The sequence below is a fragment of the Callospermophilus lateralis genome, chromosome 9 (assembly GCF_048772815.1).
Source record: "Callospermophilus lateralis isolate mCalLat2 chromosome 9, mCalLat2.hap1, whole genome shotgun sequence".
Classification (NCBI taxonomy): domain Eukaryota; kingdom Metazoa; phylum Chordata; class Mammalia; order Rodentia; family Sciuridae; genus Callospermophilus; species Callospermophilus lateralis.
The window spans coordinates 67,707,955-67,734,995 of record NC_135313.1 but is presented as its reverse complement, the minus strand read 5'-3'; the positions used below and the strand labels follow the sequence as shown (position 1 = coordinate 67,734,995).

Sequence of the window (27,041 nt, the reverse complement as noted above, 5' to 3'; positions counted from 1 at the left end):
GGTGTACCCTAAGTCCAATTCTGGAGTTCTCAAGAAAGAGGACACAGAGAGACACAGAATTACAGGAAACGGACCTAAGTGAGAACAGTAGCAGGATTAAGGTGATGTAGTTGGAAACCAAAGAATTCCAGGGGTTGCCTAGAGCCATTAGAAGCTGGAAGAAGCAAGGAAGGATTCTCTCCTGGAGCGATAAGAGAGGGCACAGCCCTGTTAGCACCTGATTTCAGATTCTATCCCCCAGAAATATGAAAGAAAAAAATTCCGTTGTTTTAACCCACCAAGTTTGTGTAATTTATTATAACAATTAGGAAACTAATATAGTGTCCTAAGTCTTATCACACTGACTATACAATTAAATTAGGAGGAGGCTATTAGCTTGAGGCTGTTTCCACACTTTGAGTTGTATATGATGAACCACAACCTAACCCCAACCAGCCAATCACAGGCAGGCAACTCATCACACAGGGCCCAATAAAGCAAACTCCTAGCTGCAACCAGCTGGGGTTTCTCAATTTTGCTTCTGTCTCAGTTCACTGCTCACATTCTTGGGTAGAGCTTTCAGAACCTCTTCTATTCTGAGTGCTGCCTGATTCATAAATTATTCTTTGCTCAAATAATCTCTGCTAAATTTAATTTATCTAAAATTTTTCTTTTAATAAACGGTGAACAAAATGGAAAATGGAATAATGAAAAATTGCTGTCTCCTTATAGGATTCCTTCATTAGGCTTGTTTATTAATAATAAACACCAATCCTGGTAGGGTTTTGCAATTAAGTGAAATTATGAGTCATGAGACCCAGGTAAAGAAAACTGATATGAAATTTTTGTGAATGGAATTTTATTATTATCTGGGTCTTTACCAAAATTGTTTCTTCAGAATGAAATTTTGTCTTCTTAGCCTAAAGATGATATAATTGCCTACTAGTAACCTCTTTATGTCCTCCTCCTTAGTGTGAAAGACAAAAATTGGTTTTATAATGTCTTAATTACTAACATGAAACCTGAGTCACAAAATACTTTAAGCCATTTTGTAGCACTGTCATAAATGAGGAACACCTACAAAACTTCTAGGATATGATCTAATACAATTATATATAATTATACAACAGTATATAATTATACTATAATAGAATATTAATTAATACAGTAATATGTATAAGCTGTAGATTATGATCTCCAAACTATTTTAATGTTTCTGTATCAATTTTGCTGAAATAGTCACAGAATTGAAAAATTAGGATTTAATGGGTTAAGGTAACAGTTAAAAAAAAAGTTCTCCACACACTTGTAGTCAATTAAGAGACTTTGAAAAGGCTTTCTTCTGTATTAAAACCTAAAATTTTGCTTTTATGGAAAATAAAAAAAAAATTAACTGGGTGGAGTGTTATATTTTAAGATACCAGAATCAGGCAAACAGGAAGAATCTTTCTGTTAAGCAAAGACTGTTATCTTCTCTCTCCTCTTTGGTTGTGGAACAGCTGGTTTAGATGATTGGGGTAACTTGGGTGAGGTAAAGAGAGTGTGAAATATTTCCGCTCTCATTGGGCCAGAGCTGGGCCCCTAATGCATTCTGAGTTAAGTGCTTCTTTCAGCAAGTCACACCTGGACCCAGATAAGCCACACAGCTAGGCTGTTGTCAGTTTTAACAAGGCCCCTACACTGGCCTTTTTATTATGCTTAGAATTTCTGATGAATTGCTCATCTCAATGTGAAGTGCAAAGCCATTTAAATGTTTTGCTTGGAAAGTGAGATTATTTACCACCATGTCATATCTTGTCTTAGTGGTTAAATGACGTAAAGCTGATGCCTAAACTGAGTTCACATTCAACCAAAAGCAAAGGCTTTCCAACATCAAGTAGAAAACTTATTTGTTTTTAACCAAGAGGTTTCTCCAACAGCCTAAAGAAGGAGTAATGTAGTCCTTAATTATTTTAAAATAATTTCATAGTGATTTTGCAGTCTAAGCAATATGCTTTCAATGCTTGTTCTCCAGATATAAAGGATTAAATTCTAGATTCTTCTGTTAAATTTTCCCTTTTTTGGTCTGCTCTTTAAAGGGAAAAAGTCAATTTATTTAGAGTGAATTTCTTTATTTCTTTGACAAAATACCAAAGAGTACAGTTATTTACCTTAAGTTAAGACATAAAATGTTTCAGTGCTGAAAAAAGAAAGTGGTAAATAAAATTCTTAGAACTTAGGAAACCCATTCGTTAATTCCTATGCCTGCAACTAACAAGTTAATTACTCTTACCAAGTTTTTTTTTTTTTTTTTTTTTTTGTAGTGTTGGGGATTGAACCTAGGGCTTCATGTGTGCTAGACAAGTGCTGTACTCCTGAGTTGTACCTCTAGCCCTAATTTCTTTTTTAATTTATAGATGATCTTCAAAAGTCTTTTTCAGTTTAAATTTCTTTGATAAATTCTAAAGGAAACCCTTCTCTAAAACTGCTTTAAAATTTTCATTAATACAACTAGCCTATATACTTTTAAGACCCAATAAATATTACTTAAGCAAGCCTGGCAATGTAATTTAGTGATAAAGCATTTTCCTAGCATATGTGAGGCCTTGGGTTCAATTCCCAGAAACCACACTCCCTCAAAAAAAAAAAAAAATCAAATATTATTTGAACAAATGTGTAAAGTACATATACATTTCTAGATCTTCTCTGGTTAATTTCATTCAGTCACTAGTTTGAGCAGAGATCAAAGGAAGCTATGCAACATATTATGACTCTATAAAAATTGTGGCCTGACTTTTTCAAGAGCATATCAGAATTTATAAGGCAGATGCATTGAGAGGGTGTGAATTTACTCTTAAAAGCTACCAGTGAAAAGAATTTTTGAGAATTCTTCTTCTGGAATTTAGAAGGTTTACTGACTATTCAATAAATTTAAGAGATTGACGTTAACACATAAGAAAAACAAATTGTTCCCAACAGAATTCTAAAACATTAAATATCCTGGCACAAAATCACATGTTCCCGGTAAAGAATTCACTTATTTTTTAAATTTAGTTGGGCATGATTTCTGATTCAATGTTGTCCTGTCTTCTCTCACAGGACAACATATGTACTCCATTAGGGGTATTTCAAAAACATTCCATAATTTTACAAGGCAATTCCTTCATTCATTCACTCACTCATCCAGCCCTTATTGGAAAATGCAAGTCTGTTGTAATATGAACTTTAAAAATTAAGATGCAATTGATCTCAAGATCTTTCAAAAGGTGTATTCTAAAAATTTTCAGAGAGTTTTGGGCACTTCAGCATTTCTGAAGCAAGGTCTGGATACCTAAGGTAATATCTTTGAGAAGTTTGTTTGCATCATTGCTGATCTTTTTGTAAGCATATCATTCATATTACCTTATTATAAATCTAATAACATTATCATCATGAAGAACACAAGGATATTTTTAAGCACTCTTTCTTCCAATTCTTTATTAGAAATCTTTGCAATGGGATTGAATTAGGATCTTGATTTTCCTCATTCTTCACATTTTCAAATGCTGATCTAGAAATAGGAATGACCTTTCTGGAGGTTGAGCTTCTGATAATCAAGAAAGCAGACAATTTACAGAATCGTTTTCCTCCCCACTGGTTATTGCTAATGTTTTCCTGTAATAACATAATAGTGTGGCAAAAAGTGTATTAAAATAGAACTTTTCGACTTTTTAAAATCAATTCTTATTACCTCAGAGTGTAGTTACATTACTGTATGTTATTAATAAAGTTCTACAAGTCCCTAGTTAGTAAATAAACCTGAAATATCTTTTATTAAAGGCTGAGCATAAATATAATAGCCTGTAAGACAAAAATTACTGGATACAGAAAAGTGCTCAACTAAGAATTTTTAATACCTGAATATATATTTTTTAAATTTTTATTTCCTTCTCTCTGGCCATTTTAAGTTAGAATTTGTTAAAGATGTATGATCTTAGAATTGACTTCTGAATTCTTTACTGTCTTTATGTCATGAGTCAATGTATTAAATCTGACCCTAAACATTTTCTTTTTTGCATAATGTGTCCAAATTTCAAAAAAAGTGGCATCCCCAAACTGAAATGCTAGTTGACTTAAATCATGTATGTGATAAGTGAGTGACAGCATTCAAACCACATTCACTATTCTCCATCCTATTTTGTATTCAGCATTCAAACCACATTCACTATTCTCCATCCTATTTTGTATTCTTTTTATAGAATATTAGATACAATTGGTATATTTCACTAAAACATGATTTTTACACTAGAATTCCTCATATATCACCAAACAACAGTCTACCCAAAATTTCCAGATATAAGTAATCACAAATCATAATAAAACACATTTGCCTATTTGATACCAAGTCAATGCTTATATGAATATGCATATATGAAATTCAGTTTAGTTTATATGAAATATATTAAGAGATAGTTTGCATTTAACTCACAAGGATTCCTAATGTCTCTATTTTTCCTTGATTAAAATGGTATAAATATTAAGATGATTTTAGCCCATCTGACTAAGATTGTGTTTTCTTTTGCAAACTGATTAAATGTTGTTGTATTTAAGAAATACTATCAGTTAGTAGCGGGGTATGGTGGTGCATGCCTGTAATCCCAGTGACTCAGGAGGCTGAGGCAGGAGAAGGATGGCAAGATTAAAGCCAGCCTCAGCAACTTAGCAAGACCCTCAGCAACTTAGACCCATTTTCAAAAGTGTGTGTGTGTGTGTGTGTGTGTGTGTGTGTATGTGTGTGTGTGTGTGTGTGTGTGTGTGTGTGTGTGTGTGTGTGTATCAATTGAAAAACAAAAAGTGCCTGTTTGGGAACATTGTAGAGAGTCCTTTGATAGTTGAGAATCTGTCAAGTGGCATTAAAATATAAGGAAATGATAGCAAAATCATACTCCACCAGCCCATCCAGTTCTGCTTTCTTCTATATGTTCCTGGGTCTGAAAGACAAAAGATCACATCAAACATGGTATTGGCAGAATATTTTTTCCTAAATATAATCTGGACATTTGGGACCAGTTTAACTGCTTGGCCAGAGAGTCCTATAGCTAGTCAACTATCTTCAATTTTGAATTTAAGAAGATTCTATTAAAAATCTTATATAACAGTGCTGCTGTATACACATGGGTACTTTACCTGCTGGATCTAGTTTCAGATATTGAACATGATAAAGAGAATGGGTTAGAAATAGGTAAGATGGAAGGAGGCAGGGGACCAACTGGAATGTTGTAGTCATGTTTGGGAAAAGAATAATAAAGAACCAAATGAAGGTCTTGGTAGTGAGGATGAAGTAGAGAAAATGTAGTCACAGCTATTTAAAAGTTGAAATCTTTATAAATAATGTTGGTAAGTAGTAACAGAAACCTCTGATGTGGATAAAATTACCCAAACAGAGTTGAGATAGAGGAAGCAGGATAATCAGGAGCTATTTCTTCCTTTGGGTGGGCTTTGAGTATGCTACATTTCCCAGCCTCCTTTGCAGTTGGATGTGGTCATGTGATATGTTTTAGCCAATGGTGCATAAGCTGAAATTAGTAAGACTCTTTATAGACCTAGCCAAAAAAAAAAAAAAAAAAAAAAAATTCTTATTCATGTTCCTCCACTCTTTTATCAATCCTATGTCTGGATCTTGATGCTCAATTTTAATAACTTTAGAATAGTATTGAAAACCACAAATGAAGCTAGCAGAAATTCCATCATCTGGGTTCCTGAATGATTATATGGAACAGAGCATCCCCTCTCCCAGTCCTTACCACACTCCTCTTACATGTACTCACTATTTGATGGGTATATGGATATGAAATAAACTTCTACTGTATTAACCTACTGAATCATTGGAGGTTGTTGTTTTGTTATAACAGCCTATCTTGCAAATACATTAAATAGGAGGATAAGATGTCTAGAAAAGTCAGCAGAACTAGAAAGGAAAAGAATAGTTAACAATGTAGGAGAACCATGAGAAGATGTACTGCCAAAAAAGGCATAGGAATAATAAATTTTAAGGACAGTTTGTATTATTTTCTATAGAGAATAAAAAAAGACAAGACTTGAAAAACTAGTGAAAGTTTTTTGATTCTTCATTTTTAATCATAAAGATAAACTTCATTTTAATCCTCTTTTGAGAGGACAATAATGTAGACGATATTAGTGTCTCAAACTATAAATTTCTTAATATATCTCACAATTGTAATTACAAGTATCTATTGTCAGTTTCTTTTGATTCTTTGCTTTCTGTATGGCTCTGAACATCAATAAATTATTGATAAGTCCTCTAACCTTAAATATTATTGGTTTTCAAACCCCAAACACTGTGAAGGTCATGAGTATGTTTGCTGGAAAATGCAACACCATTGTTCTCAAATCTGAAAATGTGTTGTATATATTTTTCATAGTATTCTGAAATAGAGGTTGTTTAGAAATCCTATGGTTATTCAGTTCTGGTATTTTAAATGTAATAACATTTCTGGCAAGAATGTTTCTATTCCGGGGACTTCCATACTTCATTGGATGAACATCTTTGATATTCTGTAAATTTAGGTTAATGTTATCTCACATTTTTATAAATTAGAATTTTGGATACCAAAGCAATTCCAGTTTTTAACTAAAGATATTAATTAGTTAAAAATTGTGTCTAAATAATAAATCTCCTAGTTTTCAAGCTAACAAAATTAAGGCAGTAGTTTCTAATCACTAGATCTAGTGAGTGTTGAAGATATTTTTAACCAAAGCTGACTATTCAGACCAATGGTTTCAAATCAACTAGTATAATTAAGGTCAGTTTGTTTGTTTGTTTATACTTTTGCCTATGAGCAATCAATACAGCCAAATATTTCTACTTTGTATATCAAAATATAAATAAAATAAAAATAAGCTAGCATAGTTCATCAAAATCAGCCAAGTCTCTTTCAAACACAGTAGTGATTTTAAAAATATTTCAGCTTGAGTAATGTTGACTATTGCAGCCCTAATACATTTTCAAACAGAGTCATATGACTTTTTCAATGTAAAACATATTGTCCTAATTTCTAGATTGAATTTAATGATTTTCTATGATTTCTCTGTGCTTTTCTTCTTATTTTTAAGTAGCTTTATTCTATATTTGGTTTAATGAAACATTTCTTCAAAATTAGAAATCTCATGAAATGAACCCATCAAATTTCTTATTTAAAGAAATTTTGAATTTCATAGTCTTTAATATGAGTACTTAAGAGCCAGAATATTTTAAAACTTTTAGATTGGTTAAAGAAGCTTCTGACTAATTCATGTCAATAGATTATGTTTAGATTTGAGCAATGGAAACAATAAATCTCAGTAGTAAATCTGTCTCTAATTTTCAAGTTCTTCCCCTTGGGTGTGGGGTACTTCCTTAAGATAAATGGATAATAAGATAATTTGATCTAATATTTCATGTCATGTTTTCAGACATCCACATGGGATTTAAAATGAGGATGTTAGGCTTTCTTTTGATATTCATTTCTTTTGGAATTTTTACTTTTTAATTTTGACATTGAATTGAACATGCCCCATTTGCAATTCTTCTCCTTCTCTTGTCTAAAACACATTGATTTCCATAGTAGAACCACTTTATGTTTTTATCTTCATTATTTTGCTTTTGTTGACTGCCAATCTTATAATTGCAAAAGGATGGATGACCATCCTAATTGAGAACCAAATACCTGATTTTCCCAGTGTTAAGCTGCCTCATTTAGTCTTTTTCTCTACCCAATTTCAAGGTTAAAGTCATTTGAGAAAGCAACAAATATCCATTTAAAGCAATGGTGGACTTGTGAATACAGAGTATATTTTTGCCAAGCATTTTGCAGTTTGATGCAGTAATTCTACCTTTATATATTACATGTTAGCTATAAATGTGTTTCTACTGTTGTGCTTTCGTCTTCAGAAATATGTATCTCTAGCATTAATATACCTTACCTTTGGGCAATCCCATATCTGCCAGTCTTCCCTGAAATCACATATAGACAAGACAGATACATTCTGGACTCTTTTTAGCCACTGCAAACATATTCGTTCATCATTGACCCATGTCAGCCAACTGAAATAGTAATCACTGAAAATAAATCAAAACAGATAGTCACCACCATAAACACATCACATTTAAATAATTTCTTATTTTATGTTTTCTAAAGAATTTATCTTATTATTATGGAATATTTGCTCAACAGAAAAGGAAGATAAAAATTTCCTTTCTCTGAAAAGAATTTTAAATGTATCTGCTGACTCCTAATAAAATAATTTCACTTGCATTTTCTCTCCATTCTGGGATAGTCACATCTTAGTTAATAATTGAAGACATAAGGCCAAAGCTAATGGTCCATCTAGAATGGAGAAAAGCATTAAACTTTGTATTTTGTGCAAGGAATCACTTTTTTTTTTTTGCTGTCTACTTGGTGTAAAAAGAGGTTTTACTTTGACAAAACCACTTTTGTCTAGAGGCGTGTTTGTGTTAGAAGCAGAGTGTTAGCTGTGATAAGAGTCAGGTATTGAAATTTGGGTTAATATAATAACTGGATGATGGATATGAAATAACTATATTAATGTTTGGTACATACTAGATGTCAATGAATGGCAGCAAAGATTATGTGAAGATGATTTGTAAATAGGGAAATGTCAATGTAAAATGAATCAGAGCTGGTGCAGTGGAGTATGCCTATAATCCCAGCTATTCTGGAGATTGAGGCAGAATGATTGCAATTTTGAGGCCAGCCTGGGGGCAACTGAGTGAGGCCCTATCTTAAAATAAAAAAAAAATAAAAAGGACTGAGAATATAGCTCAGTGGTAGAATGCCCCTAGATTTAATTCCTGGTACTGAAATAAATAAATAAATAGATGAATAAATAAATAAATAAAAGAATGAAATGAAATGAAACACAGAATTTTGCAGTCTTCCACAGAACTGAAAGGAGTTTGGGGCCTCAAATTCTGTCTTTATGTCCTCTTAGTTGTGTAACTTCAAGCCAATTATTTAACCATTCTATGTTTCTGTTTCTATATAAAATGGAAACAAAAGTATTAATTTTAAATCTGTAAAGATTAGCTAAGAGTAACTAAGGTGCTTTAAGACTATGTTTGTTAAATAATATATGTTCAAAATGGATGAGTTATTACTATTATTATATTGTTTTTTAAAAATGTTCAGACAAGCCTCTTAACTCTATATGATGTTGCTTCTACTATTCCATTTACCATCTAAGGAGAATGACTTTTAAAAAAATGATACACTCAGTCACATTTCCATCAACTAAATTGGGGTGAGGAAGAACAGATAGTTTGAAAAGTTAAAGTTGTTTTTAGTACTGAAGAGTGGATTTACTTAGGCAAGTGCCAGTAGTGGCCTCCAATGTGGTTCTTTTCTGGATTAGGGATTAATCACTGGGCCCTAGCTGATTTTCCTTCACGAGGCTGGAGAAGCCAAAGTCTGGGTCTGCTAGGCAGGAGGCTAGGTAAGAAACCTCAGCAGCCAGCATGTGGGGACACCTTTCCCTTATCATTTCAACCAAAAGAGACCACAGAGGATGGATTGTGGGACTGGAAGTTTGCTGTAATCAGGATGAAACAGAGAAAATCTACATGAGGTCTAATGCTGGGGAGGTGAGAATACTTCACTTTCCTGTCTGTCTATAAATAATCCCCAAGTAGATAATTCTAGGATTAGAAAATTGAAAAGAAACTACTTTCTAGCAAAATAAATAAATAAAAATTTTAAAATCCTTATATTTGAAGAGGGTTAACCTATCTTTTCTTGTTTATCATGCACATATGACCACACATGATAAATCTATAAACCTTCGCTTGAGAGAAATTAAACCACACTTGAAAGAAGCCTGAGACTGAGGACATACATGAATTTTACTATCTTCTTTTTGATCCTGAGCTGACAATTGAAAGTCTGAGGAAAGCTTCATAAAGGTGGATCAGTGTAGTCCCTTTTATATGTGTAAAAGGGCTACTTTTAAAAAAACAATTTAAGAAATATTTATGATTTTTAAGTAAGTTTGTATTGTGTGTGCAATTTTTACTTTTTGAGCTTATAGCATGCACATCCATAAACTCCCTAGAAAAGAAGTATAAAATTCTGATTAAAAAGTTTCTACATGATAAAATTCAGTTAAAATTTAGAAATCTGAAATTAATCACCTTGAGGCTATCATTGCTGGAACTGGCACTTCCCTAGGACCCACATGCTGAGGGTAAGTGGTGTCAATAATAAATATCCGAACGATAGGATTTTTAGCCCCAGCCTGCCAAAAAAAAAAAAAAAAAAAAAAAAAGGAAATATATAAATTCACAAAATTCCGTTTATCACCAATATTTTAAAGACACTTCAGGAATTTAGACACATTTTTATAACTTAATATAGTTAAGTATATTACGTTGGATTTAATCTCTTTATTGCCTAACCAGGAACTTCATTTCAGTTTTATTTTTCAGGGCAGTTACAAATGTTGTCAACTGGAGTAAGAACATACATTTTAAGTGCTTAATGAAAGAGCTTCAATTTATAGTGGAAAATGTTTGGGATATGAAAAAGTAGTTTTTCAATCTGTGTTCTCTTTTCTGATTTTCATGATAGTTCTTTCACTATTATAACATTCATATATCTGTGTGCTAAGGGGAGTAGAGAAGAAGATTGGTTTGTTAGGATAGTGAAAAGAAATAAATGGAACATACTTTTGGCTTTTGCCATGTAATTTGGATTAGGACAGTCACCAAATGCTCAGTCTCCTAGCTGCTTGTATTACTACTGCTAGCATCCCAAAAGATTAGGAAAATTCCGCTTCCAAATAAAATGTCCATGGGATTTACACTTTTCTTGTTTTGTACTTCCTGTGCTATGGCATGCCTAAAATTTACATGACAGTATAGCTTTTGCCTAGACAGCTTCTTAGAATTCCTGTTATTTTACTGCAAAGAGAGAGAGAATCTTACAGTTATAATAAAATTTAAATCCACAAAGTTTAGGTACTCAGTGTTCCATGACTCAGTGCTGATTGCATTCATCTAGAGAACTGTTTAGTCTCTCCTAGGACCTCCCAAGTGTGGCTGGGAAATCCTTGATTCTTTGGGATATTCCTGTCTCTCTGTCCAATGCCAGATGTTTCAGCAACTCCAATGTTCAAAGGAACATAAGAACGCGGGTCCAAAATTCCTAGTCAGTGTCAGTGGCTCCTCAGTTCTGAATTTCCTGATCTTTTACAACTCCCATAAACTCTTTCAAAGATTTAAATTCTTTTATGTCTTAGATCCTAAGTATTAGGCTTCTCACATCCAAACACTTCCAACTTTCTACAATAGCCCTTGAAGGGTCTCCTATCTAAATACTCATTTCCTATCTACTGATCTCTTAAAAATTACTTTGAATATAAACATGATACTTTCTGCAATTCTATTTTTTTCTGTTGCATGTTTGTCTTGCTTCTGAGTCCACTTGTGCAGATCCACACTATCATCCTGCACATACAGGTACCCATTAGGTCCATGCATGACAGCGTTCTGCCTGGCAAGAAGAAAAAAATACAGGAAACAGAAGACAAAGCCATATCCTAAAATCATACCCAATTCCTCGTGCAAGAGGTGGATTTGTGCTTTGATTTCTTTTAAATTTCTTCTTTAAATTGAAATTAGGTTGCAATACCTCCTCACTGTGAGTTGGCTGTTCTTCTATTATATACTCAGGTCCTTTTTCTGTAATTATGGGCCTGAACAGAAGGAATGTACGATAATAATGCTAGAATGTTTGCTATGCAAAAAACTCTGCACTTACCCCAGTCCACTTCTTTCATTTCCTTGAGGAAGAAACTGAGGTTCACAAATGTTACTATATGTCCACAAAAGACCATAACCCATGCCTGCTTCTACCTGACAGAAACATCAAATTCAACATTTGCATTTCCCATTCTAGTTTGCATTTACATGAGAATTCAAGAGGGAAATGCAAAACAGAACTTTACCCTGAATTTGGAGCATGAAATATGAAAAAAAAAACATTAAAATTAAGTTAAGCTTGTTTTTCCTCCATGATCTAGACCATATGTTTCTCAAAGATTCTGCAATGGATTTTGCAAAGTCTATTTCATCCAGCACAACCAGATGTCCAAAGCAACAGATGTCCACATCAACAATAGAGCACAGCACAATGTTTGCCTTACAATGCACAAGGACAAGAAGCTCTCTGAACATGTTGATCCCACCTCCACTCATGGTAATGACTGCTCATTTTGACACCAACGAAATGAAGGCTTCTGCTGAAAGTAGTCAACATACCTTTGGGTATGGAATATTTATTGTTCTAGGATACTGCTCATCACCATAATAAGAATAGGCAATAACTGGTATATCTGTATCATTAAATTCTGCATATGCCAAAAATTTCCCGTTAGGAGACCACCAGAGAGCATATTTTGTAGCAAGCATTTCCTCTGGAAAAAAAAAAAAAGTACTATTATATTAATTACAATTACTTCTTACTCTTAAAATCATTGCAATCATTTCTAAATAGCTATTTTTGGACTGAATATGACACATGACATACTTCGGTTATTACAAAAATAAATAGTCTGAATTAAGAGGAACAGTTTAAACTTACATGCCATATTAAATATGAATTAGTCTTGTTAGCAATTGACATTAATGAGAAATGTAACTTTTAAAATAAAATATAAACATATTATCTATAATTAGTTTTTCCTTTTAGGGCAGCTTTTGGCTTTTATACTAACCTAAAGCTGCCCAAACAGGGAGAACTCTAGTTTAACTAGGGAGGAGATAGCCATTGAGAGTTGACGTCCTTTTTTTTTTTTTTTTTTTAGTTTCCAATGGATCTTTTTATTTTATTTATTTATATATGGCACCGAGGATTGAACCCAGGGCCTCACACATGCCAGGCTAGTGCTCTACCACTAGCCCCCTGAAAGTTGACTTTCTATCCTGGAAATTTTTAAAAATGGGGTTGGTGATGTTATATTTTTTTATATATACATATATTTCATAAAGGCAGGGATTAGAGACCTTTTAAATTTCAGTTAAGTGCTACATGACCTAGAATGGAGACAAAATTCAAGAGAATATTAAAAAAAAAAAACAACTAAGAACATTTTCTTACAAAATAACATAGACAGTATTTAGTTTGGGGACAGGGGGAGATTTCTTTCTTAAGAAAATGCAAACATAAAAAGATTAACACAGTACCTAAGGACTAAATACTTCTTGGGATATAAATTATTACTATTACTTTGAAGTAATGTTCGTAAAAATAAACTTTACCAGTCTTTTGATAACAAGATTTAGTTCTTTTCAAATATGCATATATTGTTCATAACCTAATAATAAAATAGCTTTTAGAAATGCAACCACTTAACAAAATAAAATGCCACTCATCTTAATTTTGCTGAATGCATGAAATAGTTTTCAATTAAAGCCTAAAACAGCATCAGTAGAAAGAGAATACAGCTTACCTTCGTAAACCCAGTCTGGGATTCCATTAAATATTTTATTTTCTTTTCCATTATATGTAATTTGAAAAGGTGGGTCCCCTGGTCTTTGTTTCAAATAGATATTGTTTTGGTAGACGTATACCTAGAAGTGGTGGTAAGCTAGTCAGTAGGAAAATTTCCTAACAAATATAGTAAAGGCTATATATTTGATTTAATTATTCACTAATACCTTTATAAAGGGTAGTGATTCAAATGCAAAAAAGACTCCCAATAAAAATATTTCAATAGGTTTAAAACCTCAACAATTAGCCCACATTAACATTGATTATGATTTTAAAAATCTACATCAAATAAAAAATGAATTCTACTATTATACTTGTTTTTATTACCCAAATAAGTAGTTATACATATTGACAGAAAGTCAGATAAACTCTGAATATTAATAGCTAGCCAGATCTAATCTTTATTTAGAGTCCTTAAATAAGAGCTTGGACAAAATTTCATGTTGTCTGAAGCTAGTCTGGGAAACTTGTGAAAACCATATTTTTCCTGAGTTTTCTGGCACAACGCATTCTGGCTGAGTATAAGGATAAAGTTTTTGACTGCGATATTTAAAGAAGTCTATCCATGAGCTTGAGATTTTGCGGAATTCTCAGATGGGTTTCAATTTATCCAAACTCTTCCCGTTTTTAACCACTAAAATAGTCATGAATGTATTTTTTTTTTTTCCGTTTAGGCAGGGAAATTTAACAAAGGCCAAAATCAAATGGCTCCTCTTTTATTTAAATGATTAAACACTTCTATAATTTAAACACTTACTAATTTACTCCCAACAGGCGACCAGCATAAATACTGAATTGGACGAGGAAGCTCATATCCTTTTACAAATTCTCTAGAAAGAAATGAAGAAAAAAAAAAAAAAAAGAAAGAAAGAAACACAAGGAACTTTGCTGTTCAATGCAAAAACAACAACAAAAAAAATCTGCATAAATAGAAAAAAACAACAAGCCATAAAAATGAAGGACAATTCTAAGAAATGTCTCTGTTCCTGGAGATATGGGTGCCGTATACCTCCTTCCACTAGTTATAAGTCACTTAACTTTCCTGAGTTTCAGTTTTCAGACCTTACAGTGAGGTAAATGGATTTATAGACCATAGGGATATCTCTAGAGATTATCTGATAGAATCCCTTTGTTTTATAGAAGACAGTTGAGAGGTTTAGATCCATGATATGACTTTTTAAGATCACATTGCTAGTTTTTGGCAGACCCCAAATTAAACTCAAGTCTTTTAACCCCTGAGACTGTAAAATTTGCACACACCAGATTAAGATGGTGGCTGAAGTGCCTTCCAACTCTGAAATTCTATAATTGTGCTGAAGTTTAATATGTGCTCTTCCACATTCTCATTCACAACCCCCATCTCTGTGAATGCATATGCATTTCAAATTTTTGAAAATAAGATGCCATTTGACAATCTCCCCAGGGATCTGACTTAAAATCAGAAAAGGAAAGGAACATCTGATCTCAAGCTAAACTGAAAAACAGATCTTATACTGGGCAGTATGCCTTAAGCTTGCAAAGTTCTCCACCCGTAGAGAAATTTCAAATATTCTATTGGCCAAAAATCTCACTTCGATGTTTAGAGTCGTTCTGTAAGTACTCCATTGAGTTGCTTGTATTGTGGAGCTTTTGCAGTTCTTTAGCAAGAACACATTCAGATTTTTATGTTACAGAATCATAGGAAGCTATGTTTAAGTTAAACTTCTTGAAGATTGTATTAATACTTTCATCAAGACAGTTTTTGTGGAACCACACAGCAAGACCTACCTCCAAAGTCTAATTTGAGAAGCATCAAGAAGGATTCCCTGTTCCTTCTTCCAAAATCTCTCTCTAACCCTGGACCTGATACATGTTTGATATTTCTTCCTTTCCTATTATCTGAATTCTTAGACACCTGTGAAGTCCTGTAACACGTATTAACTTGATTTAACTCATTAGTTCATGCAACATGATACCTAGAAAGCAATGAAGGGAGAAGGCATGGGTTTGATAAGAAAAATCTCCACCTTGGAGAAAGGTAACCATGGATGCGGCAGTGGGAATGCTGGTCACTGGAGGGCAGGATTTGAGTGCCACACCTTGGGGAGGTTTGGAAAAAAAATGAAAACCATGGGAGGACACAATCGGGGAATGACTCTCAGAGAGGACATTCTCCTGGTTTGCAACTCTCTTTCAAGTCAGTATTCATGTTACCTTTGACATTGTAACACTGACTTAGTTTTTGTACCAGGTGGAATTAGTCCATGGGATTACATAGTTAGCACCAAACTGAAAATCGCATTGAATACTTCTTCATGATGGGAAAGCCACAACAGTTGTTGAGTCACTTAGAGTATGAGAGAGGGAGGATGACGGTACTTTACAAAGGCAGTCATCTTCTAGGTGTTCCTTAATTAGCTTGAAACTAGAACCATATTAATTTTTTCTGTGCTAAAGAATGTCTGTAGAGGCATGAAAGATGCTCAGAATTGGTGGCATTCAGTCATATCTTGAATCTCAAGTAATTTTTCATCCATCACTCATCTTATAATGTATTCACCTGATCAGAAAAAAAAGTCTGAGATTTTAGACAGTTGTGCAGAAAACAGAAAACAAATAGTGGTTTGATTACATTCACCGCAGGCAGGCTAAATATTTAATATGGTTTTAGGTTTTAAAGTTTATACAAACCATAATTAAAATATTAATACTGTCACTTTTTGGAATCCTTTCAAATTTGGTAAATCTAAACATAGAGAATTTCAAAAATGATTAAAAGAAAAGCACAGGCATGAATAAAGACTTAAGAAATTGTACTGAAAGACTAAGATTGTCAGCTTACTGTCTTAAAGGTTTCTTGAGAGCAAATTTGGATTTCTTATATTGAATCTCTTGTATATGTTTATAATATAATAAGTATTCAGTAAATGTTTCTTGCATTATGTGATGATGTGGATAAAGAGAAGAGAAAGACTTAGAATCCATTAGATGGTTTTGAAGTCTATTTAAGAAGGGGCTCCTATTTCTTAAGTGACATTTTAAGAAGATCAGTTATTCTTTCCTGAAAACTTATAAGAAGTAGATAGTTATTTTTTAAAAAAATGTGTTCTTGACAGACAAAAGGGGAAACAGACCAGAAGATTTTTTCAATGCCTCTTCAAGCCATGTAATTATTATTATCTTTTATGTAACAGCAAAGAGGGTATCACATTAAGATGAGTAATGAACCAATTCATTGTCCACACCCAGCCAGAGTGATTTTTCTAAAGTGCAAATCTGATCATGTCATGTCCCATTTAAAATCCTTCAGTGATTTCCTATTGTCATCAGAAAGAGATCTAAACGCTTTTCAGTGGTTTCCTCATTATAATTTGGCCTGTACCTCTGAGACTCAACTCTTTCTCAATCTTACACAATCCTCCCTAGTAAGTGGGTCCCTCCTCCAATTTCAGCTAAATTGACACACCTTGGGTTTCCTGCAATTCCATGTCCAATCTCCCTTTTGGACCTTTATATATTCTTCTTTTGCTTGGAATTTTCTCTTTCAGTTCTCACCTACCTTTACATTCATTTAACTTTTTTCTTTTAAATAATAACTATTTTAAATAGTTAAAGCATACATAAAAATAAAGAAAATGATGTAATACATGGCAATTTATATACCATCTAAGTTTAGGAAAATATTTGGTGTTTTAAATGTTAAGTTAAACATTTTGTAATTTTAAAAATAATTATTTTTGTCATTTTTAAGTCATTAATTTAAAATCAATTCATGGAATATGTGTTGGACACAATTAATGCTGACTTTCCTTTTCTCCCACCTCCCTCCAATGAAATAGCCACTCTCCTGAAAATAGTATCTCATTTCCATGCATGTTTTTGTCCTTTGACTACATATGTTTATTTCCATAAATAGTACATCCATAATTTGCTCTTTGAAAGCAGGAAAACCAAAATTATATTGTGCATAAAAGTATAAAATAGTAGTCAAATTTTTTAAAAAAGGTGAATATCTCATAGAAATAGTTCCCTGAATTTTCAGTTTTGTGGGTTCACATATACTGTAGAAAAATAACACATTGAAATCAGTAACAAGATAATACTGTGTCAATCTCAAATTAGAGATAGAATGGAAAGTTCTGGGCATTAGATGGTATTAGTAAATAGTGGTGACGTTTTACCCATTTATAAGGTCGTAGATGTGATATGTTGCTGTGTAAGAGTATCTCCAAAGCTGTCAGAAAGAAGAGAGATAAAGACAGATTATAATTTTTAAAAGGCTCATGTCAATAATGTATAGTCACAGAGAATCCCATTCAAAGTTCAGAATTATAAAAGTACTGTTTTCACAAGGAACTAGGAAGGTTATGTTTCACTTCCAAACCAAGCCTCATTTAAGGAGTCTTACTGTGAACTTTGTAAGCTTGTCCAAGTTCCAGAACATATCTCAGCAGTGATCTAACTTTCACTCCACAAAAAGCATATCCAAATCATTTCTTAATATAAAAAGCTAATCTTTCATATAATCTCAGCAGCTCAGGAGGCTGAGGCAGGAGGATAGAGAGTTCGAAGCCAGTCTCAGGAATTTAGCAAGGCCCTAAGCAACTCAGCAAGACCCTGTCTCTAAATAAAATATTTTAAAAAGGACTGGGGATGTGACTCATGGTTAAAAAAAAAATGCTTATCTTTGACACACTTTATTCTAGGAATTTTTCCTTCTTGTTTACCTCTATTGAAGTAAAAACACTATAATTTTCATAGCTCATAGGGATTGTCCTGTGCCTTGGTAAAAATAATGATACCTTTTATCCAGAATTTCATTCAAAATATTCTTCTGTTGAAAATTGCTTGACTTTAATTGATAACAGTTTTCTACACAATAGAAATTGGAAAAAAATAAATGGAAGATATTTATCTTTTTTGTCAGGGACCAAAATATTAATATTTATTCTCTATGGCATTGACTTTTAAGTATGACAGCATTTGGATAATCCAATGATTAATCACAAGGTTGTTTGGAGAGCACATATCCAAAAAGAAATAGAATTGGTTAATTTGAAAGAGTATTGTCATGTTTTGAACTATGTCTGCTCCTAAATTGTCTACAGACCAAATCTATTCAAGCTTGTAATATACAGGATCTCTCCCTTGAACATAGATCTCAGCTTCTTACACTCAAATATCTTTTGTTAAAAGAAATCACAAACACAATTACATCATGCAAGTTAAGTTGCAGAACAACTAAATTATAATTTTCATTTATATTGCCATTTTGTCTCCTTGAGGACATAATCTGTTCAGCTTTATTGGACTTATGCATTGATGCATTGTCAGAGTCTATAACAGGAGCACATTTGAAAATTAACTCTTCAAATGGATAATGATGGATAATGACCACCAGTTCAGTTAATTCTTTAAAAACATTATATATATATATATATATATATATATATATATATATATATATATATAATTAAACTTTATTTTTATTTATTTATTTATTTATTTTTATGTGGTACTGAGAATGGAACCCAGTGCCTCACATGTGCTAGGCAAGTGCTCTACCACTGAGCCACAGCCCTTCAGTTACTTCTTATATTCCCGCTGAATGAAGCTGCTCTTTTTTAAAAGTATGCTTTTACTCAGGTTAGTGATTGTTGATGATACAAATGCCATTTTGGATTCTGTTTCTCAAAGAGATTTCAAACTCTTGAAAAGAAGCCACAATTGTTTTAAGCATGTCTTCCTTTAAAAAATGTTTTATTTATGCATTTTAAATTTTGATACAGGGTCTCACTAAGTTACCCAGGCTGCCACGAATTTACAATCCTTCTACTTCGGTCTCCCAAGTAGTTGGTATTACAGGTTTGTGCTTCCACACCCAACTGAAGCATGTCTTTTTGAAGACTGTTGGTGCCCAGGGGCTGGGTCCTTGGAAAATAATCAATGATCAAAAAGAAAAAAAAAAAAAAAAGCAATCTGGTTGAGATAAGAATGCCTTTTTTCCCCCTAAATATTAAGGAAATTTTACATCTCAAATAGGATATGAAAAAAGTGGTTGTCAAAACAAAAAATTCTTTATGTTAAAGTAACTATCAGAAATCTAGTTTGATAATAAACTACTTTTCTTTTTTGTCAGTGTGTGGAGGAAAAAAAATAAGATGATCAAATTTCTTCTCTTCTTTCAGGAAGAAGAAAGTAAGTAACAGTTAATCATCTGACCTGGTGGGGAAATTTCTAAACCAGAAACAGATTTAAACCCTTACTTACTATTGAGTATATATTATAATGTTTGAGCACCTCACCAAAATTATACACTTGTACAATTGTAATAAATTTTCATGGGGTTTAACTGTGTGAAAATTAACAAAAATGGCTTATGATATCAAACATAGGATGATTCTCCCCTTTCTAATGGATATTAGTGCTCCCAAATAAAGTGATTTTCCCCAGAGGAAAGTGGCTTACATAGTGATAACCCAACCAGAATGCCAAATTCTAAATTGTTTGCCTGTTTTGTTATGTTTTGGGGGGGCTCATTTACTTCTTGAATCAGTGAAGATGGATTCTTATTTTCTTTTTCTTTTGTAAACTAACGTTTAGATTAATAGGTGATATAATAGATATACACAAATTAAATAGTTGATACCTTTGAGTAATCACTTTCAAGATATGCAAATTGCCGATCAGGTGATAAACCATAATTTGAAGCATTCACACTTTTCTGAAATTATGAAGAAGTTGATTAGAATACAGAAAAAATAAAAGTCATATAAGTTTATAATTCCAAAAGAATATTGTGTCACTCATACACTCCTACATCTACACACTTCAGGTGCAACTGGATAATGTTTATGTGTACCTAGTGCATGAATAGGAATTCACTATACACTATCGGGGAGAATGAAATAAATAAAATAAACTTTGTGACTTCAAAAATCATATAATGTAACACTTGTGAATGAGTAGCATTACACATTAGAAAGTTCTATAGAAGAGATTCAATATAGCATTAGAAATGCATTAAATAAGAAGTGATTGAATCCAGATGAGAAAGTCATTGGTTACAGAGATGAGTTTTAGCTGAGCTTGGTTTGAACAGATTAGGTTTTTAAGGGCAGAGGAAGTAGAAGGTTGAAACCCAGGAGCACAGAACAGTATGTCATGGATCATGGCTACCATATATTGAACACTAAATCTTTGGAAGGCACTATCCTAAGCACTTCTAAATGCTATTTCATTTAATTCTTACATTAACCCAAAGAAGTATTATTTTTCCCACTTCATAGAGGAAGAAACTGAGTCATAGTTAAATTGGTGCAGTATAGAACTTTATCCAAGATTCTGTAACTGGTGAATGACAGAACCTATATTTGAACCTCAATCTGCCTGACTGTAAGGAATGAGTTCCCATTCTTAACTTAGGCCACACTACCTCCACAGAGGAGGATAGATGCTAGGTGACTGAGAGGAAAGCAAGCCAGTAGTGCAGAGAACGGGAGGACTGCAGCAGGGATGAAGCTGGGAAGGCAAGTTGAATCCAGATCAGGTGCTAAGAATTTACAACTTGCTCCTTGGTCCATGAAGAGCTAGCAAAGGTTTCGAGGAGGAAGATGAGGTTGGATACATACCATGGTGCTATTACTCAAAATGATATATGATTCTCCTGTTTCAATATTATAAAAGATGATATTATTTTCTGTAGACTGATGAAGATATTCTTGTCCTTTAAATAAGAAAACAAAGTTTAAAATGATATATTAACAAGATATTCATTTATAACAAAAGAATCCTCTCTTATTTCACACACTTGCTTTGCTTTGCTTCTTGGTCCAGTACATGCTGCTTTGTCAGACTTAAAATAATGAATTGGTAATGGAAGTGAGGAAAGAATGCTTTTTTCCTACTTCATACAAAGATGCTATATATGCCAACAGCAGTCCTATTTTGATTCCGGATGCTTGGGAATCAAATTTTGTTTTATCTAAGTTGCAAAAAAGATAGACTAGTTTAAAATGGTAAATTTCTTTTCCAATAATAAAAATAAATTATATTTGGTTTTTGTCTGATTTAGTTTAAAACCTACTTCATATGAATCATATTTTCTAAAGAGAAAAATGAAAATATTCAGTTTTATTTAGTGGAACTTTATATATATAACTATAACATTATAAACTATTTAGTTCATCTCAGCATTTATTAGACTTATTTGATAACCTTATTTGAAGAACTATATGTGAATGCCAATTTTATAACCCTGAAAGAACTTGCTGTTAAATGAGGTTTTTTTTTGTCTGTCTTCCAGATTATCTAGATTAATGATGGAATTTTTCTTTGAGTAAATGTCTTACGACCTCTCCAAAGTAGATTCTTCTCTCCCAATGCTTGAAAGATACATCACATGCTAAAATTATTTCAACAATGCATTCCCAACTTTCACCTTTCTGTTAAAACTCTTCTTGGCCTTATTACTTTTGAACAATCCCAGTCTTAATGGTCTTGTCAAAAGTGCCTGTGTGGATACTTGAGTTTTCCAAATAATATCTTTTTTATGTATTTCAACTGATGTGTCTTCAAGGACCATACAGGTTCACTGCTACTAAAAACAAAACAAAATACGTTTAAGACACTTCCAGAAGATAAAGATATAATTCACTGACCTGAAATCCAGTTTGGAAAAAATGTTTTATAAGAAAATGTTCCATTTAAAATATCCTTCAGTGTGAGGGCCCTCTTTGTAGTTCCTTCAGGGTTATGGACTTTGTGGAGAAGAAGAAAGACACTATTACTAAAACACAAAGTTAATAACTCAAATAAATTCTATGGCCTTCATCTGTTCTTTCTCATATAATGATATGCTCTGCCATTTGCTAAGTGCCACTTAGCTCCTGTCTTAATAATGATTTTGTAAACTGGGCAACCAAGACATAGAGAGGTAGTTCAATTGTCGGTTGGTGGAATACATTGAGGAAGATGAAGGTTACAAAGGAGAACAACCCAGAGCAGCAGGGACATCATTCTTCAGGCAGGAAAAGCCATTAGAGGAGGTTTCAACATCTTTAAGCCTTGCAGAGCTGAGATTACAGACCACGTGGGTTTGTCTGAATCCTTAGCCTCTGGATTGGTTCGCTGTACTTCCTCATAGAGTCTAGGCTAGGATTTCTACTGGCTTATCAATAATGTATTTTAGCATCCCATCTGGTTGAATGAGATCAGCCAGAATCATTACCTTCAAGAAAGGCATTAGTGAATACACAGGTAATTTTCTCATCCTGACCATATCATTTTTAAAGAGAAATTGGACTAGAAAGAAAGAAAATCACTTGAACTCTTCAAGGGATCTTAGAAACTCTAAGATGAGAAGTTTTTCCATAGAAAAGCTAGTATTTTTGAATCTGGCATTTTCCCAGGTAAAACTTCAAACATAAGACCTATCCTTTTGTCTTTCTGTGTAAACTCTTTCATAGTTTTCCATGGATTTTTCAAATAAAAACCAAAAATGATAACCTGAACCAAAGATCCTGGCTGGTCTGGGATACCCTATCCCACTAGACTTTCCTGCCGCTCCTCTTTCCTTTCTAAACAAATGCTGGACTTTCTGTTCCTTAAGTATTCTCTCTCTGCAAGATTTCTGTGCTTGTATGCTTTGACTCAAATTTTCATTCAGGTTTTAGTGCTCAATCCCAGATCTGCTTCTTCTGAAAAGCCCTTCTTTACCCCCTGGTTTAGCTTAGGTTCCTTGTTACACGATTCCCATAGAATATGCCCCTTTCTTTCAGAACACTTGCCTTGGTTTGTAATTGTGGGTGTAATCCAGTAATTATTTCATTACAAAGTTTTCTAATTTCCTCTGTATGATCTCCCTCACATATATATCTTAATTTTCCTCACCAGTGCTCAGCATATATAAGCATTGAATAAATATTTATTGAATGAATGAATGCATGAAAAGAAGGATGAATGAATGGATGGATGCTCTTTTAATTTCCTTTGGTCATTCTGTCATCCAAGCTTGCTCACCTATAACTAAGTGATTGGGCTAGACGATGCCTACAACCTTTTCCAGCTATGCTGTACTAGATTTTGAAATGCCAAAATTTGACCTGCCCTGTTAACCTTGAAGGTACATAAATGTACTGCTATGTAACCAGAGCAAAATGATCGACTAGGAGATGGTATCTTCTGCTGTTTTAACTGATTCCCAATGATGTATGCATGCTTTGCCCATTTGTTTAAGACCCTGGGTTTCCTTTTTTTTCTATTTCTTACATACATGACAATAGTGGAATGCATTACAATCATAATTATCCATTCACAGCACAATTTTTCGTAACTCTGTATATGAAGTTTGCTCATGCCAAATTATGCCATTATACATGAGCTCTCTTATTTTTTTTTACATTGCAATTCTTAATACACCTTTACACCACAATTTATCATATCTCTGTTTGTATATAAGGTATGTTGACACCAAATTCACATCTTCATACATGTATTTTATATAATGATGAGGGTCTCCTTCCACCATCCATGCTATTCCCCTTCTCCCTCCTTTTCCCTCCCACCCCTATTCCCTATCTAGAGGTAATCGTCCTTCTATGCTCTCCCTCCCCACCCCTTTTTTTGTTTTCATTATTTAATTCTAGTGGTTATGCTTGCTGTAAGAATATAGGAGGTCAATGAGCTCCCTTGCAACTTGACACTGAATACTTCATAGCATTAAGTTATTCTTTAAAATAATCTTCCTGCATTCTCTTTGCATTCTAGTAATTTTGTGTACATTATACAATCTTTTATAATGAAACTTCTATTTAATTGAATGGTCTTGTACAGAATTCATACCACTGATTTTGTAATTTCCATTCAGTGACTAAAGGACCATTTACTATAACAGCATTTAATTAAATTGTATTTAGCTTTCCTAAGAGCAAATTGCAATCTGTTTCTAATGCATTCAAGGGAAAATTATAATACTACTTGTAGTGAAAATTGTTTTCTATTTGAGATAAATTTGTGTCAGAACAATCCGAATATTCAGATGGAAATTTGAAAAATGTAGTGAATCCATTAGCTGTGAATTCCAAAATAACTAGATTATTGTTTATTTAATTTTTTTATGTCAATTCAAAAAATGAGTATAATCTTGGTGATGTCTTATTTTTATATCCAGCATAAATAATACTTTGGTGATAACTAATGACTTATCTCATTATTTTTCCTATTTAAGTATCTTTGTATACAGTTTTTCCTGTTCATAGTTATACTTTAGATATTCATATATGTAACAAATCTTCATTTTTATAGAAGATTAAATGAGATAGTTAAACTAAAATATTAACCTCTATGCTTAGTATGTAGTAAGCAGTCTGTAAGTATTATCTTTTACTGTTATAGCTTATCAGTATTTTTCAAGTAAATATTTTAGGTCAATGTTTTCCAAACAAGTTTGACCACTGGAGTTTTTTGGTTTTGTTTTTGCAGTACTGAAGATTTAAACCAGGGCCTTGGATATGTTAGGAAACACTGAGCTACATTCCCAGTCTTTTTTATTTTGTTTTGAGACAGGATCTTGTTGTATTTCCCAGGCTGGTCTCAAACTTGCAATTCTTATGCTTCAGCCTCCTGAATAGCTGGGATTATATGCAACTACCACCATGCCTGGCATTGTTATTGTTGTTTTTTAATATCTACTAAAACCACTTTTGGGGAATTCGGTTCCAGCTTAGGCCATATATATCATATATACATGTATATATGATACACACACATATGTATGTACACATATATATGTATATGTATGCTGTTTTCATTCTAGTTTAATGAAATTTATGGCTAAATAAAATTTATATAAAGACAAGAGTTTCAAATTATTTCTGAAAACCTACTCATTTTTTATTCTGTGTCATTAATAAACATCCTAAGCCTTATCAGATTTCTCAAAATGATTCCAAAGATTAGGTATTTACATTTTAAGCCTATAATTTATATTATTTGAGAAGGTTATAATTTATAGTATATTTCATATTACTTCCTAGTTAGTCACTTGTTTATATGGTGAATAGCTATTAATGCCAACAATCTATTTAGAGAACTTAGCATATGTCTTATTATGACTCAAAATACCTGTAAAGCAATCTTAAATATGTATTAATTGAACTACTAATTGCCATATTGTGAGAAGTACTGAGTGGTTGTATAAAGCACATACCCAGTGAAATCAGCTACTTTGATATAAGAAAAAGGTTCCTGGCACAGATTGGTGTAGGATGATTACTTCTAACCAACTGTTACCTCTGTAAGCCGCTTCTCATCTGACATAGCCAGGGCTTGAAAATGTAATTATGTTGGTATTAGGCTGGGCACAGGTAAATTCATTCCCAGTATAGACATTCTCTTCCTGCTGAAAATTGACACATGTTCATAATGCAGTGCAGTACATATGGAAAGATGATACATACAATCATGTGTCACCTCACTATCAATGTTATCACCATACTAACCACAAGTAGAAATGATCTTCAACTGGGCACTATGGAAATGCCGATGCATTTTCACTATCTCCATTTTTAATTTATTGAACATAATTTTTACCTCAGTTATTTATATAAAAAAATTTGACAAGACGTAGATCTCTAACTATGAAGGTAGAGCCTTTGTTTGATTTTTCTATTGTATGCTCAGAAGCTAGAATAGTATTCGCATAATATAGAATCACAATAAATATTGGCTGAATAAAAAATAAACTAATTTGATGGATATTGTGTTAGTTGGTTTATTATTATTTTCCCTCAAATATTTATCTATCCTTATTTTCTACTCTGTAGTCCCTATTGTCAATTTCATATACGTGGTCTGCTGGAGATACTTGCATGCTGTCCTGTAAATATTTATCTAAACATGGTCCTTGGAGCCATGTGAAGTGCATATTTAAAAAAAAAAAATTGATTTCAAGTCCTTGTCTCAAACACACTAAATCAGAAATCCTGGGCAGGGAGTAGTGGGATATCCTGGCAGTTTTAACTTTTACCAAGTCTCCTAGATGATTCTTCTCCAAAGGTTCAGAGTTCCAATTAAACGATTTTACTAACTGCACTCTGATCAATGTACTCCTTTGCCTATTGATGGAATTGCTCCCTGACTAAACTCCTGATAGGTGTTTGAAGCTAGTCTACTAACAGTCCACATTACATGAAGAATAGGTCCCACACAATCAAGCATTGCTAGCTCTCAAGGAATGTTATGGTCTCTTTTAATATTTATGCTCCTATCCAGTGAACTTGCTCATAGCCTACAGTGGGCTGCTATTTAGGTAAATTTTCTTTGCTGACCCTGGAGAAGTAGAGAAAAGGCAAGGGGATTTATTTGTGCTCCAAATTAGATTTAAGTAAGATTAGGGGAAAAGTGTAGGGGTCATTATTTTCTACTGTGTGTGTGTGTGTGTGTGTGTGTGTAAATCAGTGTTGTTATGGTTTAACTATGAAGAGACCCCCAAAACTCCTGTTAATGCAGGAATATTCAGAGGTAAAATAACTGGATTATGAGAGCTGTAATTGTCCATCC

General features: G+C 33.1%; 1 protein-coding gene across 1 annotated transcript in view; it reads right to left on the bottom strand.

The window, feature by feature from the left end:
• Positions 1–27,041, bottom strand: part of Fap (fibroblast activation protein alpha) — a 70,684-nt gene that overhangs the window by 32,675 nt on the left and 10,968 nt on the right. Inside the window, exons 3-12 of the mRNA XM_076866120.2 lie at positions 22,142–22,240; positions 21,113–21,207; positions 20,131–20,205; positions 17,663–17,715; positions 14,260–14,332; positions 13,462–13,582; positions 12,272–12,426; positions 10,145–10,248; positions 7,921–8,056; positions 4,884–4,928 (exon numbers count right to left, since the gene is read on the bottom strand). Coding sequence (XP_076722235.2) covers positions 4,884–4,928; positions 7,921–8,056; positions 10,145–10,248; positions 12,272–12,426; positions 13,462–13,582; positions 14,260–14,332; positions 17,663–17,715; positions 20,131–20,205; positions 21,113–21,207; positions 22,142–22,240 — 956 coding nt within the window. The remainder of the gene's footprint in view (positions 1–4,883; positions 4,929–7,920; positions 8,057–10,144; positions 10,249–12,271; positions 12,427–13,461; positions 13,583–14,259; positions 14,333–17,662; positions 17,716–20,130; positions 20,206–21,112; positions 21,208–22,141; positions 22,241–27,041) is intronic.